Raw genomic sequence first — 15430 nt, 5'->3', positions numbered from 1 at the left:
GGACTTGTTTCTCCAGCACATCCCACAGATGTACGATTGGACTGAGATCTGGAGAATTTGGAGACCAAGTCAACACCTCAAACTTGTTGTTGTGTTCCCCAAACCATCCCTGAACCATGTTGGCAGTGTGGCAGCTTTGTATGTTCTGTATATTTTCTGTATATAGTCATTTGATTATATTATACGGCTTTGTCATCATAGATAGTTATATTTATGGTACCGACCCTTTACCAGCACTCCAGTCCTGAGGAAGAGAGGCATTTACCTGTGAAACGCGTTGGCTTCATCAAATACCTTCGTTCAATATACATTTTTGGATTTGCCTTCTGAGCGTCATGAACTTTTGTACTGGGCGCTCCTCAATATCTGCCCCGGTGGAGGTATCTGCCAAGTATAGTGGACAATAAAAACACTCGCAGACTGTGGGGAGGACGATTGTCTTCCGGATCGGCATTTCGCCGGTGCAGTGTTATTGTGATCCGCTGAGTTTCCAGGCAAAGAAGAGGAGACACAACGCCTTCTATGTTGTGTGTTTACTGACAAGTGTGATCATTGCTGAGTGTGAATGTAGAACTCACCGGCGCCTTCTACAGGAGCCCAAATCATCCGCAAACCACAAGACCTCCCGTGTCCAACCTCTGGGGATAGACAACGTTTTATATGTATGGAGACAAGACAGGAGCTCTGCTAAAGAGTTGACAAATGTTGGACATCCTCTCATGTATTATGGATTGTGGTCACCCGACCATCACACATACAGGATGTGACAAAAGTAAGTACACCCCTCAGTGACATTTCTTCTCTCTTTTCATGTGACAACACTGAAGAAATGACACTTGTCTACAATGTAAAGTAGTGAGTGTACAGCTTGTATAACAGTGTAAATTTCCTGTCCCCTCAAAATACCTCAACACACAGCCATTAATGTCTAAACCGCTAGCAACAAAAGTCAGTACACCCCCTAAGTGAAAATGTCCAGATTGGGCCCAATGGGTCAATATTTTGTGTGGCCGCCATTATTTTCCAGCACGGCCTTCACCCTCTTGGGCATGGAGGTCACCAGAGCTTCACAGGTCACCACTGGAGTCCTCTTCCCCTCCCCCATGATGACACAGAGCTGGTGGATGTTGGAGACCTTCCCCTCCTCCACCTTCCCTCTGAGGATGTCCCACAGATGATCAATAGGGTTTAGGTCTGGAGACATGCTTGGCCAGTCCATCACCTTTACCCTCAGCTTCTTTAGCAAGGCAGTGGTGGTGTTGGAGGTGTGTTTGGGGTGGTTATCATGTTGGAATACTGCCCTGCGGCCCAGTCTCTGAAGGGAGGGGATCATGCTCTGCTTCAGTATGTCACAGTACATGTTGGCATTCATGGTCCCCTCAATGATCTGTAGCCCCCCAGTGCCGGCAGCACTCATGCAGCCCCAGACCATGACACTCCCACCACCATGCCTGACTGTAGGCAAGACACACTTGTCTTTGTCCTCCTCACCTGGTTGCCCCCACACACGCTTGTCACCATCTGACACCAAATACCTTTATCTTGGTCTCATCAGACCACAGGACATGGTTCCAGTAATCCATCTCCTTAGTCTGCTTGTCTTCAGAAAACTGTTTGTGGTCTTTCTTGTGCATCATCTTTAGAAGAGGCTTCCTTCTGGGATGACAGCCATGCAGACCAATTTGATGCAGTGTGCGGCGTATGGTCTGAGCACTGACAGGTTGACCCCCCCACCCCTACAACCTCTGCTTTAATGCTGGCAGCACTCATATGTCTATTTCCCAAAGACAACCTCTGGATATGACGCTGAGCACGTGACCTCAACTTCTTTGGTGGACCATGGCGAGGCCTGTTCTGAGGGGAACCTGTCCTGTTATACCGCTGTATGGTCTTGGCCACCGTGCTGCAGCTCAGTTTCAGGGTCTTGGCAATCTTCTTATAGCCTAGGCCATCTTTATGTAGAGCGACAATTCTTATCTTCAGATCCTCAGAGAGTCCTTTGCCATGAGGTACCATGTTGTACTTCCAGTGACCAGTATGAGAGAGTGAGAGCGATAACACCAAATTTAACACACCTGCTCCCCATTCACACCTGAGACCTTGTAACACTAACGAGTCACATGACACCGGGGAGGGAAAATGGCCAATTGGGCCCAATTTGGAGATTTTCACTTAGGGGTGTACTGACTTTTGTTGCCAGCGGTTTAGACATTAATGGCTGTGTGTTGAGTTATTTTGAGGGGACAGGAAATTTACACTGTTATACAAGCTGTACACTCACTACTTTACATTGTAGACAAGTGTCATTTCTTCAGTGTTGTCACATGAAAAGAGAGAAGAAATGTCACTGAGGGGTGTACTTACTTTTGTCAGAGACTGTATGAGCTTAGTGAGCATCTAACTTTAAAACCAGATGGATAAAACCCGGTATATATCCGAGCAATCTCCATTATCTCCTATTACTAAACAGAGAAAGTTCAGACAATTCTCCTCTTCCAACATGGGGGGGGGGGGGGGGGACCATTTTTTGCTCTGCTAGTGAACACCTTTGGAAGAATTGGAATACCAATTGTGAGCCAGGACTTTTTTTTTTGGAGCTGAACATGAGGTCCAATGTGTGCCTAGGTCTTTTTTGGTGCTCAATGTGGGGCCGGGTATTTTTTTTTGGTGCCCAACGCGAGGTCAAACATGAGCCAGGTCTTTTTTTTTGGTGCCCAACGTGAGGTCCAACGTGTGGCCAGGTCTTTTTTGGTGCTCAATGTGGGGCCAGGTATTTTTTTTGGTGCCCAACGCGAGGTCAAATGTGGGCCAGGTTTTTTTTTTGTTGGTGCCCAACGTGAGGTCAAACATGAGCCAGGTCTTTTTTTTTGGTGCCCAACGTGAGGTCCAACGTGTGGCCGGGTCTTTTTTGGTGCTCAATGAGGGGCCAGGTATTGTTTTTGGTCCCCAACATGTGAGCCGGGTCTTGGCTCTTGGCAGGTTGGTCTCAACCAACATCAGTACCTGACCTCACAAATGGTCACAAATTCCCAGAGACACCCCCCAAAATCTTGTGGAAAGTCTTCCCAGCGGAGTGTTCTGGACACCAAGTGGGGGGTCGGTAACTCCATATTACTGGCCATGGTTCTGGAATGGGGGGATGGGTCTCACAGTGTTTTAGGGTAATGATCCGCCCACACAGGACATCCAATAACAAAGCAGTAAATTCAGCAAAAAAAAACAAACAAACTTCAGACTTGAAAAAGAGTTACTGTTTTGTAAACTTTATCCAATGGAAGTAAAATTAAAAGGTAATACCAATCCAATCAATGCTCCGCCCACACCAGGAAGTGCCCCTCTCTCCGCCTCTGAGCAGCTCCCTCTAGAGGCAGCAGAAGTATCACAGCCGATGTACACGGAATTGAGGAGGGTGCAGATGGTGGTGGGGGAGGGGAGGGGGGCACACTGATCACTTCACAGAAGATACTGGAGGTCCATTCAGTCTTTTGTGGCCATAAAAATGACAAGTAAAAGTGCAGCCGCCCTCCTAACACACATCTATGGAATCTGATGCGTTATAAGTGACCCCGCCCCTGAGGAGATTCGTTTCATCTCGGCGTATCTCCCGAGGCCGGTCACCGGGGAAATGGAAGAAAGACTGGAGGGAGCCGCCAGATTAGATCCGGATTTCAGGAAATTAAAAAAAATGTATCAGGATAGGAAATCATCCCCTGTGTGGCGCCCCCCCCATGTCTCATCCCCCGCGTGGCGCCCCCCCCCCCATGTCTCATCCCCCGCGTGGCGCCCCCCCCCCCATGTCTCATCCCCCGCGTGGCGCCCCCAATGTCTCATCCCCACATGGCGCCCCCCCCATGTCTCATCCCCCGCGTGGCGCTCCCCATGTCTCATCCCCCGCGTGGCGCTCCCCATGTCTCATCCCCCGCGTGGCGCTCCCCATGTCTCATCCCCCGCGTGGCGCTCCCCATGTCTCATCCCCCGCGTGGCGCCCCGCCATGTCTCATCCCCCGCGTGGCGCCCCGCCATGTCTCATCCCCCGCGTGGCGCCCCGACATGTCTCATCCCCCGCGTGGCACCCCCCCATGTCTCATTCTCCCCGTGGCACCCCCCATGTCTCATTCTCCCCGTGGCACCCCCCATGTCTCATTCTCTCCGTGTGGCACCCCCCATGTCTCATTCTCCCCGTGGCGTGCACCCCCATGTCTGACTATTATTCCAGAGTTCAGATTTCCTCTAAATAAAAAGTTAAATATGTAACAAAATCTGTCATTGATGAGGGGGTACGGTGAAGGCGGGTAGGCGATGACCGATGACGGGCGCGGCGATGACCGATGACGGGCGCGGCGATGACCGATGACGGGCGCGGCGAGGACCGATGACGGGCGCGGCGAGGACCGATGACGGGCGCGGCGAGGACCGATGACGGGGGCGGCGAGGACCGATGACGGGCGCGGCGAGGACCGATGACGGGCGCGGCGAGGACCGATGACGGGGGCGGCGAGGACCGATGACGGGGGCGGCGAGGACCGATGACGGGGGCGGCGAGGACCGATGACGGGGGCGGCGAGGACCGATGACGGGGGCGGCGAGGACCGATGACGGGGGCGGCGATGACCGATGACGGGGGCGGCGATGACCGATGACGGGGGCGGCGAGGACCGATGACGGGGGCGGCGAGGACCGATGACGGGGGCGGCGAGGACCGATGACGGGGGCGGCGAGGACCATCTTCTACACACTGACCGCTAACATTCGTTGTGACCTTCATAAAGGATAATAGATTTATTCCTCTAATATTTGCTCCGCGAATTTCAAGAACAAAAAAAAAATCTATAAAGTTCAGTTTTTTAAAAACGTGATTCGGTTTTCTCTATAAACGGCGAATCTCTCCCCTCCACTCACACAAGTCAGTCATAGAAAAATACAGAGTTCAGCCAATCAGAGCTCGTCGTGGTAGAAATGTTCGTCCTGAAGCTGCCGGCCGTAATCTGTGGCTTCGCTGGTGAGGAAGATGTCCCGACTCTGCAGGATCTCCGCTTCCGAAAGTCTCCCATCCCCGTCCTTGTCGATGCTTTCCACCAGGTGACTGGCCTGTGCAACAGAGAACATTCGTCATAGAGAGAGAGAACATTCGTCATAGAGAGAGAGAACATTCGTCATAGAGAGAGAGAACATTCGTCATAGAGAGAGAGAACATTCGTCATAGAGAGAGAAGAACATTCGTCATAGAGAGAGAGAACATTCGTCATAGAGAGAGAGAACATTCGTCATAGAGAGAGAGAACATTCGTCATAGAGAGAGAGAACATTCGTCATAGAGAGAGAGAACATTCGTCATAGAGAGAGAGAACATTCGTCATAGAGAGAGAGAACATTCGTCATAGAGAGAGAGAACATTCGTCATAGAGAGAGAGAACATTCGTCATAGAGAGAGAGAACATTCGTCATAGAGAGAGAGAACATTCGTCATAGAGAGAGAGAACATTCGTCATAGAGAGAGGAGAACATTCGTCATAGAGAGAGGAGAACATTCGTCATAGAGAGAGGAGAACATTCGTCATAGAGAGAGAGAACATTTGTCATAGAGAGAGAGAACATTCGTCATAGAGAGAGAGAACATTCGTCATAGAGAGAGAGAACATTCGTCATAGAGAGAGAAGAACATTCGTCATAGAGAGAGAGAACATTCGTCATAGAGAGAGAAGAACATTCGTCATAGAGAGAGAGAACATTCGTCATAGAGAGAGGAGAACATTCGTCATAGAGAGAGGAGAACATTCGTCATAGAGAGAGGAGAACATTCGTCATAGAGAGAGGAGAACATTCGTCATAGAGAGAGAGAACATTCGTCATAGAGAGAGAGAGAACATTCGTCATAGAGAGAGAGAACATTCGTCATAGAGAGAGAAGAACATTCGTCATAGAGAGAGAGAACATTCGTCATAGAGAGAGAAGAACATTCGTCATAGAGAGAGGAGAACATTCGTCATAGAGAGAGAACATTCGTCATAGAGAGAGAGAGAACATTCGTCATAGAGAGAGAAGAACATTCGTCATAGAGAGAGAGAACATTCGTCATAGAGAGAGAAGAACATTCGTCATAGAGAGAGGAGAACATTCGTCATAGAGAGAGGAGAACATTCGTCATAGAGAGAGGAGAACATTCGTCATAGAGAGAGAGAACATTCGTCATAGAGAGAGAGAACATTCGTCATAGAGAGAGAGAGAACATTCGTCATAGAGAGAGAAGAACATTCGTCATAGAGAGAGAGAACATTCGTCATAGAGAGAGAAGAACATTCGTCATAGAGAGAGAGAGAACATTCGTCATAGAGAGAGAAGAACATTCGTCATAGAGAGAGAGAACATTCGTCATAGAGAGAGAAGAACATTCGTCATAGAGAGAGAGAACATTCGTCATAGAGAGAGAGAACATTCGTCATAGAGAGAGAAGAACATTCGTCATAGAGAGAGGAGAACATTCGTCATAGAGAGAGAGAACATTCGTCATAGAGAGAGAAGAACATTCGTCATAGAGAGAGAGAACATTCGTCATAGAGAGAGGAGAACATTCGTCATAGAGAGAGGAGAACATTCGTCATAGAGAGAGGAGAACATTCGTCATAGAGAGAGGAGAACATTCGTCATAGAGAGAGGAGAACATTCGTCATAGAGAGAGGAGAACATTCGTCATAGAGAGAGGAGAACATTCGTCATAGAGAGAGGAGAACATTCGTCATAGAGAGAGGAGAACATTCGTCATAGAGAGAGGAGAACATTCGTCATAGAGAGAGGAGAACATTCGTCATAGAGAGAGGAGAACATTCGTCACAGAGAGAGAGAACATTCGTCATAGAGAGAGAGAACATTCGTCATAGAGAGAGAGAACATTCGTCATAGAGAGAGAGAACATTCGTCATAGAGAGAGAAGAACATTCGTCATAGAGAGAGAGAGAACATTCGTCATAGAGAGAGGAGAACATTCGTCATAGAGAGAGGAGAACATTCGTCATAGAGAGAGGAGAACATTCGTCATAGAGAGAGAGAACATTCGTCATAGAGAGAGGAGAACATTCGTCATAGAGAGAGGAGAACATTCGTCATAGAGAGAGGAGAACATTCGTCATAGAGAGAGGAGAACATTCGTCACAGAGAGAGAGAACATTCGTCATAGAGAGAGAGAACATTCGTCATAGAGAGAGAGAACATTCGTCATAGAGAGAGGAGAACATTCGTCATAGAGAGAGGAGAACATTCGTCATAGAGAGAGGAGAACATTCGTCATAGAGAGAGGAGAACATTCGTCATAGAGAGAGGAGAACATTCGTCATAGAGAGAGGAGAACATTCGTCACAGAGAGAGAGAACATTCGTCATAGAGAGAGAGAACATTCGTCATAGAGAGAGAGAACATTCGTCATAGAGAGAGAGAACATTCGTCATAGAGAGAGGAGAACATTCGTCATAGAGAGAGGAGAACATTCGTCATAGAGAGAGAAGAACATTCGTCATAGAGAGAGAGAGAACATTCGTCATAGAGAGAGGAGAACATTCGTCATAGAGAGAGGAGAACATTCGTCATAGAGAGAGGAGAACATTCGTCATAGAGAGAGAGAACATTCGTCATAGAGAGAGGAGAACATTCGTCATAGAGAGAGGAGAACATTCGTCATAGAGAGAGGAGAACATTCGTCATAGAGAGAGGAGAACATTCGTCACAGAGAGAGAGAACATTCGTCATAGAGAGAGAGAACATTCGTCATAGAGAGAGAGAACATTCGTCATAGAGAGAGGAGAACATTCGTCATAGAGAGAGAGAACATTCGTCATAGAGAGAGAGAACATTCGTCATAGAGAGAGAGAACATTCGTCATAGAGAGAGAACATTCGTCATAGAGAGAGAGAACATTCGTCATAGAGAGAGAGAAGAACATTCGTCATAGAGAGAGAACATTCGTCATAGAGAGAGAGAACATTCGTCATAGAGAGAGAACATTCGTCATAGAGAGAGAACATTCGTCATAGAGAGAGAACATTCGTCATAGAGAGAGAGAACATTCGTCATAGAGAGAGAACATTCGTCATAGAGAGAGAACATTCGTCATAGAGAAAGAACATTCGTCATAGAGGGGAGAACATTCGTCATAGAGGGGAGAACATTCGTCATAGAGAGAGAGAACATTCGTCATAGAGGGGAGAACATTCGTCATAGAGAGAGAACATTCGTCATAGAGAGAGGAGAACGTTCGTCATAGAGAGAGAGAACATTCGTCATAGAGAGAGAGAACATTCGTCATAGAGAGAGAGAGAACATTCGTCATAGAGGGGAGAACATTCGTCATAGAGAGAGAACATTCGTCATAGAGAGAGGAGAACGTTCGTCATAGAGAGAGAGAACATTCGTCATAGAGAGAGAGAACATTCGTCATAGAGAGAGAGAAGAACATTCGTCATAGAGAGAGAAGAACATTCGTCATAGAGAGAGAGAAGAACATTCATCATAGAGAGAGAGAAGAACATTCGTCATAGAGAGAGAGAAGAACATTCGTCATAGAGAGAGAGAAGAACATTCGTCATAGAGAGAGAACATTCGTCATAGAGAGAGAGAACATTCGTCATAGAGAGAGAACATTCGTCATAGAGAGAGAACATTCGTCATAGAGAAAGAACATTCGTCATAGAGGGGAGAACATTCGTCATAGAGGGGAGAACATTCGTCATAGAGAGAGAGAGAACATTCGTCATAGAGGGGAGAACATTCGTCATAGAGAGAGAACATTCGTCATAGAGAGAGGAGAACATTCGTCATAGAGAGAGGAGAACATTCGTCATAGAGAGAGGAGAACATTCGTCATAGAGAGAGAGAACATTCGTCATAGAGAGAGAGAACATTCGTCATAGAGGGGAGAACATTCGTCATAGAGAGAGAGAACATTCGTCATAGAGAGAGAACATTCCTCATAGAGAGAGAACATTCGTCATAGAGGGGAGAACATTCGTCATAGAGGGGAGAACATTCGTCATAGAGAGAGAACATTCGTCATAGAGGGGAGAACATTCGTCATAGAGGGGAGAACATTCGTCATAGAGAGAGAACATTCGTCATAGAGAGAGAACATTCGTCATAGAGAGAGAGAACATTCGTCATAGAGAGAGAGAACATTCGTGGATGGAATGATGGAATGATGGAATGATGGAATGAGTAAAGAGCAGATCTGTAGAAGGACTCACCTCCTCCTGTGACACCCCGACATTGTTTGGGACGATCCAAGACAGAAGTTCTGAGGGGTTCAGCTTCCCATCACCATCCTTGTCATAGTCATTCTCAAATCGATCTCGTTCCACAATCACCCACTGAGGGTCTTCTGTGGCGTCTGCAGGAAATAAAAAAACAAATTGGTGATAATTCCATAATCTTCTCACCGGTCAGGAGGACCAACTCTGGAGGAGGAAACACCGGGCAAAAAATGTGCAATTTTACATAAAGCCCACTTTATGTTTTCACATCTCCTATCCCAATTCCTGCCAGCCATATGTACAGTATATCCACTATATTACCAAAAGTATTGGGACGCCTGCCTTTACACACACGTGACCTTTAATGACCCCCTAGTCTTAGTCCGGAGGGTTCAATATGGAGTTGGCCCTTTGCAGATATAACAGCTTCACCTCTTCTGGGAAGGCCGTCCACAAGGTTTAGGAGGGTGTCTATGGGAAGGCACACACTCCACGTCAGGCAGGCACACACTCCCTCCCCGTCAGGCAGGCCCACACTCCCTCCCCGTCAGGCAGGCCCACACTCCCTTCAGGCAGGCACACTCCCCGTCAGGCAGGCCCACACTCCCTTCAGGCAGGCACACACTCCCGTCAGGCAGGCACACACTCCCGTCAGGCAGGCACACACTCCCTTCAGGCAGGCACACACTCCCTTCAGGCAGGCACACACTCCCGTCAGGCAGGCACACACTCCCGTCAGGCAGGCACACACTCCCGTCAGGCAGGCACACACTCCCTTCAGGCAGGCACACACTCCCAGTCAGACACCCTCCCCGTCAGGCAGGTACATTCCCATCAGACACCCTCCCCGTCAGGCAGGCGCACCGTCAGGCAGGCACACACTCCCCGTCAGACATCCTCCCCGTGAGGCAGGCGCACACTCCCCGTCAGGCAGGCACACACTCCCCGTCAGGCAGGCACACACTCCCCGTCAGGCAGGCACACACTCCCCGTCAGGCAGACACACACTCCCCGTCAGGCAGGCACACACTCCCTCCCCGTCAGGCAGGCCCACACTCCCTTCAGGCAGGCACACACTCCCGTCAGGCAGGCACACACTCCCTTCAGGCAGGCACACACTCCCAGTCAGACACCCTCCCCGTCAGGCAGGTACATTCCCATCAGACACCCTCCCCGTCAGGCAGGCGCACCGTCAGGCAGGCACACACTCCCCGTCAGACATCCTCCCCGTGAGGCAGGCGCACACTCCCCGTCAGGCAGGCACACACTCCCCGTCAGGCAGGCACACACTCCCCGTCAGGCAGGCACACACTCCCCGTCAGGCAGGCCCACACTCCCTTCAGGCAGGCACACTCCCCGTCAGGCAGGCCCACACTCCCTTCAGGCAGGCACACTCCCCGTCAGACACCCTCCCCGTCAGGCAGGCACACACTCCCTCCCCGTCAGGCAGGCCCACACTCCCTTCAGGCAGGCACACACTCCCGTCAGGCAGGCACACACTCCCTTCAGGCAGGCACACACTCCCAGTCAGACACCCTCCCCGTCAGGCAGGTACATTCCCATCAGACACCCTCCCCGTCAGGCAGGCGCACCGTCAGGCAGGCACACACTCCCCGTCAGACATCCTCCCCGTGAGGCAGGCGCACACTCCCCGTCAGGCAGGCACACACTCCCCGTCAGGCAGGCACACACTCCCCGTCAGGCAGGCACACACTCCCCGTCAGGCAGGCACACACTCCCCGTCAGGCAGGCACACACTCCCCGTCAGGCAGGCACACACTCCCCGTCAGGCAGGCACACACTCCCGTCAGGCATCCTCCCTGTCAGGCAGGCATACTTCCATCAGGCAAGCACCCTCCTGTCAGGCACACTTCCTTCAGGCAAGCACACTACCATCAGGCACCCTCCCCTCACACGAATGTCAGGCAGGCACACTCCCTCTCTTACTCCCTATCCTCCTTTTCTGTTGCCTACATTTCTTGGAAAAGGCCTTGACGGTAGTTTATAGATCAGGACTCATCTTTGTTGATATTCCTATGATTGGTCAGTACATTTGTTTCAAATCTTCTTTTTATTATTATTTTTTAGAAAAAATAAATAAAATAATCAACCATAATACATTCTAGTACATTTACAACATTATACATAAACCCCATTCAATATATACCACCTTTATTATCATCAACATACCCCCATACACACAAAAAAAAAAAAAAATAAAAAAAAAAAAAAAAAAAAAAAATCCACCTTACCCTTCTCTCTCCTCTTACCTCTCCCTCCCTTTTTACATTATAAATACTCCCTCAGTCCATTTGAGAGCCTGAACTCTTCCCACTGCTTCCACACCATTGGTAACTGATTATTTATATATCCTTCTTCTCTTATTTGTTTTTCCATGTAACATATTTCGTTCAATTCACATACCCATTCCCACACTGTTGGACTCACTGTTTCTTTCCATTTACGTGCTATTATTGTTCTAGCTGCTGTTGTCATATGTTGTATTATCCCATTTTTCATACTATCCACGGTATCTGATGTAAGAGAGAATAATGCTACCTTCACATCTGGAGCCAATTTTTTTCCAGTCACTTTTTGACATATCTCAAAAACATTTAACCAAAAGTTTTTTAGTTTTTTACAGCTGAACCAAATATGTTCCATTGTCCCTTTTTCTATCCCACACCTCCAACAGTTCTCTGTATTTCCTTTGTTAATTTTTTTTAATGCCACTGGACTCCAATACCATCTCATTGTCACTTTATAATTTCGTTCTTGATATTTTACCGCCGTTGAGGTTTTATGTATTTTTCCTAAGATTTTTTTCCATTCCTCTTCTGTAATTATTTCTCCTAGTTCTTCTTCCCATTTTCTTATTCCTATTAAATCTCTAATATCTCCTGTAGGTAACAGCGATACATATACTTTAGATAGTTTATTCTTACGATTCTGCTCTTTTAATATTATCTGCTCAAATTTAGTTAGTGGTCTATTTATTAGGTTTTTATTTGTTTCAACAAATGTTTCTAATTGATGATATTGTAGCCAGTGTTTTTTTACTTCTAATCCAAAATCAGTTAGGTTAGGCATATTTCCATCCACCAGTATCTGGACCAATCTTATATTCTCCATCTTGTTCCATTTCAAATATCTGACGCTTTCCAATGCTGGCTTAAATTCTGGGTTGGACATCAATGGAGACAAGGGTCCAGTCCTGGAGGATAGCTTGCCTTTTTTTAACACAGCATCCCATATTTTTAAAGTAGCTCTTACAAAAATTGGCAGATCCCTATTTTTTTCCCTTAATTCAGGTTTTATCCACGGCAAAAATTTCAGCTGTGTCCCCGCAATATCTTCTTCCAAAACAACCCATTGTTTATTTTTACCATCGTGTTGCCAGTTTATTATTCTAACCAATGAGGCCGCCTGCATATATTTTACAAAATCAGGTAGTGCTAAACCTCCATTTTCTTTTGTTCTAGTTAACGTTTCCCTTTTTATTCGGGAGTTTTTTTTTGCCCATATAAAACTATTTATGGCCTTCTTTAAATCTATCATTATCCTCTTAAGTGGAACAATGGGTAGTGTTTGGAAGATATATAAAATTTTTGGTAATAGCTCCATTTTTATTATATTTATTCTCCCTAGCCATGAGTATGTTATTTTTTCATATTTTTGCAGTTGTTTTATTGCTTTACGTATAACCACATTATGATTTAATTCCTGTAACCGTTTCAGATCCCTCGGGATCATAGTACCCAGGTATTTGATCGCCTCTTTCTGCCATTTGAAAGGGAAATCTTTTTGTAAAAGTGATTGCATTTCTTCTTTTAGAGTAATATTCATCATTTCTGATTTATCGTAATTTACCCTAAAATTGCTCAGTTCCCCAAATCTATCCAGTTCTTTTATTATATTAGGGATTGTTATAATAGGGTTTGTTATATATAGCAATAGATCGTCTGCATATACTGCCAACTTATATTCTTTATCCTTAATTTTAATCCCTTGTATATCTTTATTATTCCTTATTGCATTAATTAAATGTTCCATTACTATTATGTATAATAACGGGGATAGAGGGCATCCTTGACGGGTCCCGTTTGACACTTTTATATACTCTGAAAACATCCCGTTTATTCTAACTTTGGCCCTTGAATTGGCATATAATGCCATAATCCTGCCTAACATTCTAGGGCCTAGTCCTATCTGTAATAGTGCCTCCTCTAAGAACTGCCATCCCACCCTATCGAAAGCTTTCTCAGCATCTATAGTTAGTAAACAGGCTGGGACGGCGGCCCTCTGAGCATGCTCCATCAGTGTGCATGTCTTTATTATGTTGTCCCTGGTTTCTCGCCCCTTTATAAACCCTGTTTGATCTAGGTTTATATATTCTGGCATTCTTAAAGTTAATCTATTAGAGATAATTTTTGAGTATAATCTAATGTCAATGTTTGTTAATGAGATAGGACGAAAGTTTTTACTTAACCACTTTCAGACCGGACCATTTTGCTGGTAAATGACCAGAGGTCTTTTTACACTTTGGCACTGCGCTGCTTTAACTGGTAATTGCGCGGTCATGCAATGTTGTACCCAAACAAAATTTGCGTCCTTTTCTTCCCACAAATAGAGCTTTCTTTTGATGGTATTTGATTGCCTCTGCGATTTTTATTTTTTGCGATATAAACGTAAAAAGACCGCAAATTTTGAAAAAAAATGATATTTTCTACTTTTTGTTATTAGAAAAATCCAATAAACTCAATTTTAGTCATACATTTAGGCCAAAATGTATTCAGCCACATGTCTTTGGTAAAAAAAAAGTCAATAATTGTATATTTATTGGTTTGCGCAAAAGTTGTCACATCTACAAACTAAGGTACGTTTTCTGCAATTTACGCAGCTTTTAGTTTACGACTGCCTATCTCATTTCTTGAGGTGCTAAAATGGCAGGGCAGTACAAAACCCCCCCAAATGACCCCATTTTGGAAAGTAGACCCCCTAAGGAAATTGATAAGAGGCATGTTGAGCCCATTGAATATTTTATTTTTTTGCCTCAAGCGATTGAATAATGACAAAAAAAAAAATTTTTTTTTTTTTTTACACAAAGTTGTCACTAAATGATATATTGCTCACACATGCTATGGGCGTATGTGAAATAACACCCCAAAATAAATTCTGCTGCTTCTCCTGAGTACGGGGATACCACATATGTGGGACTTTTTGGGAGCCTAGCCGCGTACGGGGCCCCGAAAACCAAGCACCGCCTTCAGGCTTTCTAAGGGCGTACATTTTTGAGTTCACTTCTCACTACCTATTACAGTTTTGAAGGCCATAAAATGCCAAGATGGCACAAAACCCCCACAAATGACCCCATTTTAGAAAGTAGACACCCCAAGCTATTTGCTGAGAGGCATGTTGAGTTCATGGAATATTTTATATTTTGCCACAAGTTGCGGGAAAATTACAAACTTTTTTTTTTTTTCACAAAGTTGTCACTAAATGATATATTGCTCACACATGCCATGGGCATATGTGAAATGACACCCCAAAATAAATTCTGCTGCTTCTCCTGAGTACGGGGATACCACATATGTGGGACTTTTTGGGAGCCTAGCCGCGTACGGGGCCCCGAAAACCAAGCACCGCCTTCAGGCTTTCTAAGGGCGTTACAGTTTTGAAGGCCATAAAATGCCAAGATGGCACAAACCCCCCCCAAATGACCCCATTTTGGAAAGTAGACACCCCTAAATTTAGGGGTACACTAGTGAGACTAGGTAATAAATGGCGGGTGCCCTGAAACTATAAAAAATAACTAACCAACCAGCGTCACCTGTAACAGTTATATGGTGATCACTGGTGAAAGGGTTAACTAGGGGGCAATCAGGGGGCTTTATGCGGTAGTATATGGGGGTCCCTGGCGCTATAAAAAGCTGCGGCGAACCTAAATACCTACCTGCCTAACTAGCGTCACCTGTGACACTAATACGGCGATCAGAAAAATGATCGCTTATTAGGCTGGGTTCACACTGGAGCGATGCGGAAACGCCGCAAATCCGCGGCGGGTTCCCGCATCACATGCCTCCCGGCGGCAGTTCACACTGCCCTATGCGAACTGCTGGGAGTGTCAGTGAAATGTTACTGACACCCCCAGATCAGTTCGCATATCGCAGTGCGATCTGCAAACTCGGATCGCATGGT

The 15430-nt window shown here is 46.3% G+C and overlaps 1 protein-coding gene across 1 annotated transcript in view; it reads right to left on the bottom strand.

Moving 5' to 3' along the window:
* Window positions 1–4770: 4770 nt before the first annotated feature.
* RCN2 (reticulocalbin 2) overlaps window positions 4771–15430 on the bottom strand; it is a 28975-nt gene continuing 18315 nt past the window's right edge. The window contains exons 6-7 of the mRNA XM_077458364.1: window positions 9227–9369; window positions 4771–5088 (exon numbers count right to left, since the gene is read on the bottom strand). Coding sequence (XP_077314490.1) covers window positions 4936–5088; window positions 9227–9369 — 296 coding nt within the window. The 3' untranslated portion in view covers window positions 4771–4935. The remainder of the gene's footprint in view (window positions 5089–9226; window positions 9370–15430) is intronic.

The sequence above is a fragment of the Lithobates pipiens genome, unplaced genomic scaffold (assembly GCF_037356315.1).
Source record: "Lithobates pipiens isolate NorthernLeopardFrog02 unplaced genomic scaffold, aLitPip1_a1.2 Scaffold_27, whole genome shotgun sequence".
Taxonomy (NCBI): Eukaryota; Metazoa; Chordata; class Amphibia; order Anura; family Ranidae; genus Lithobates; species Lithobates pipiens.
Note: the sequence above shows the minus strand (reverse complement) of the source record. Positions and strands in the feature narration are given on the sequence as shown.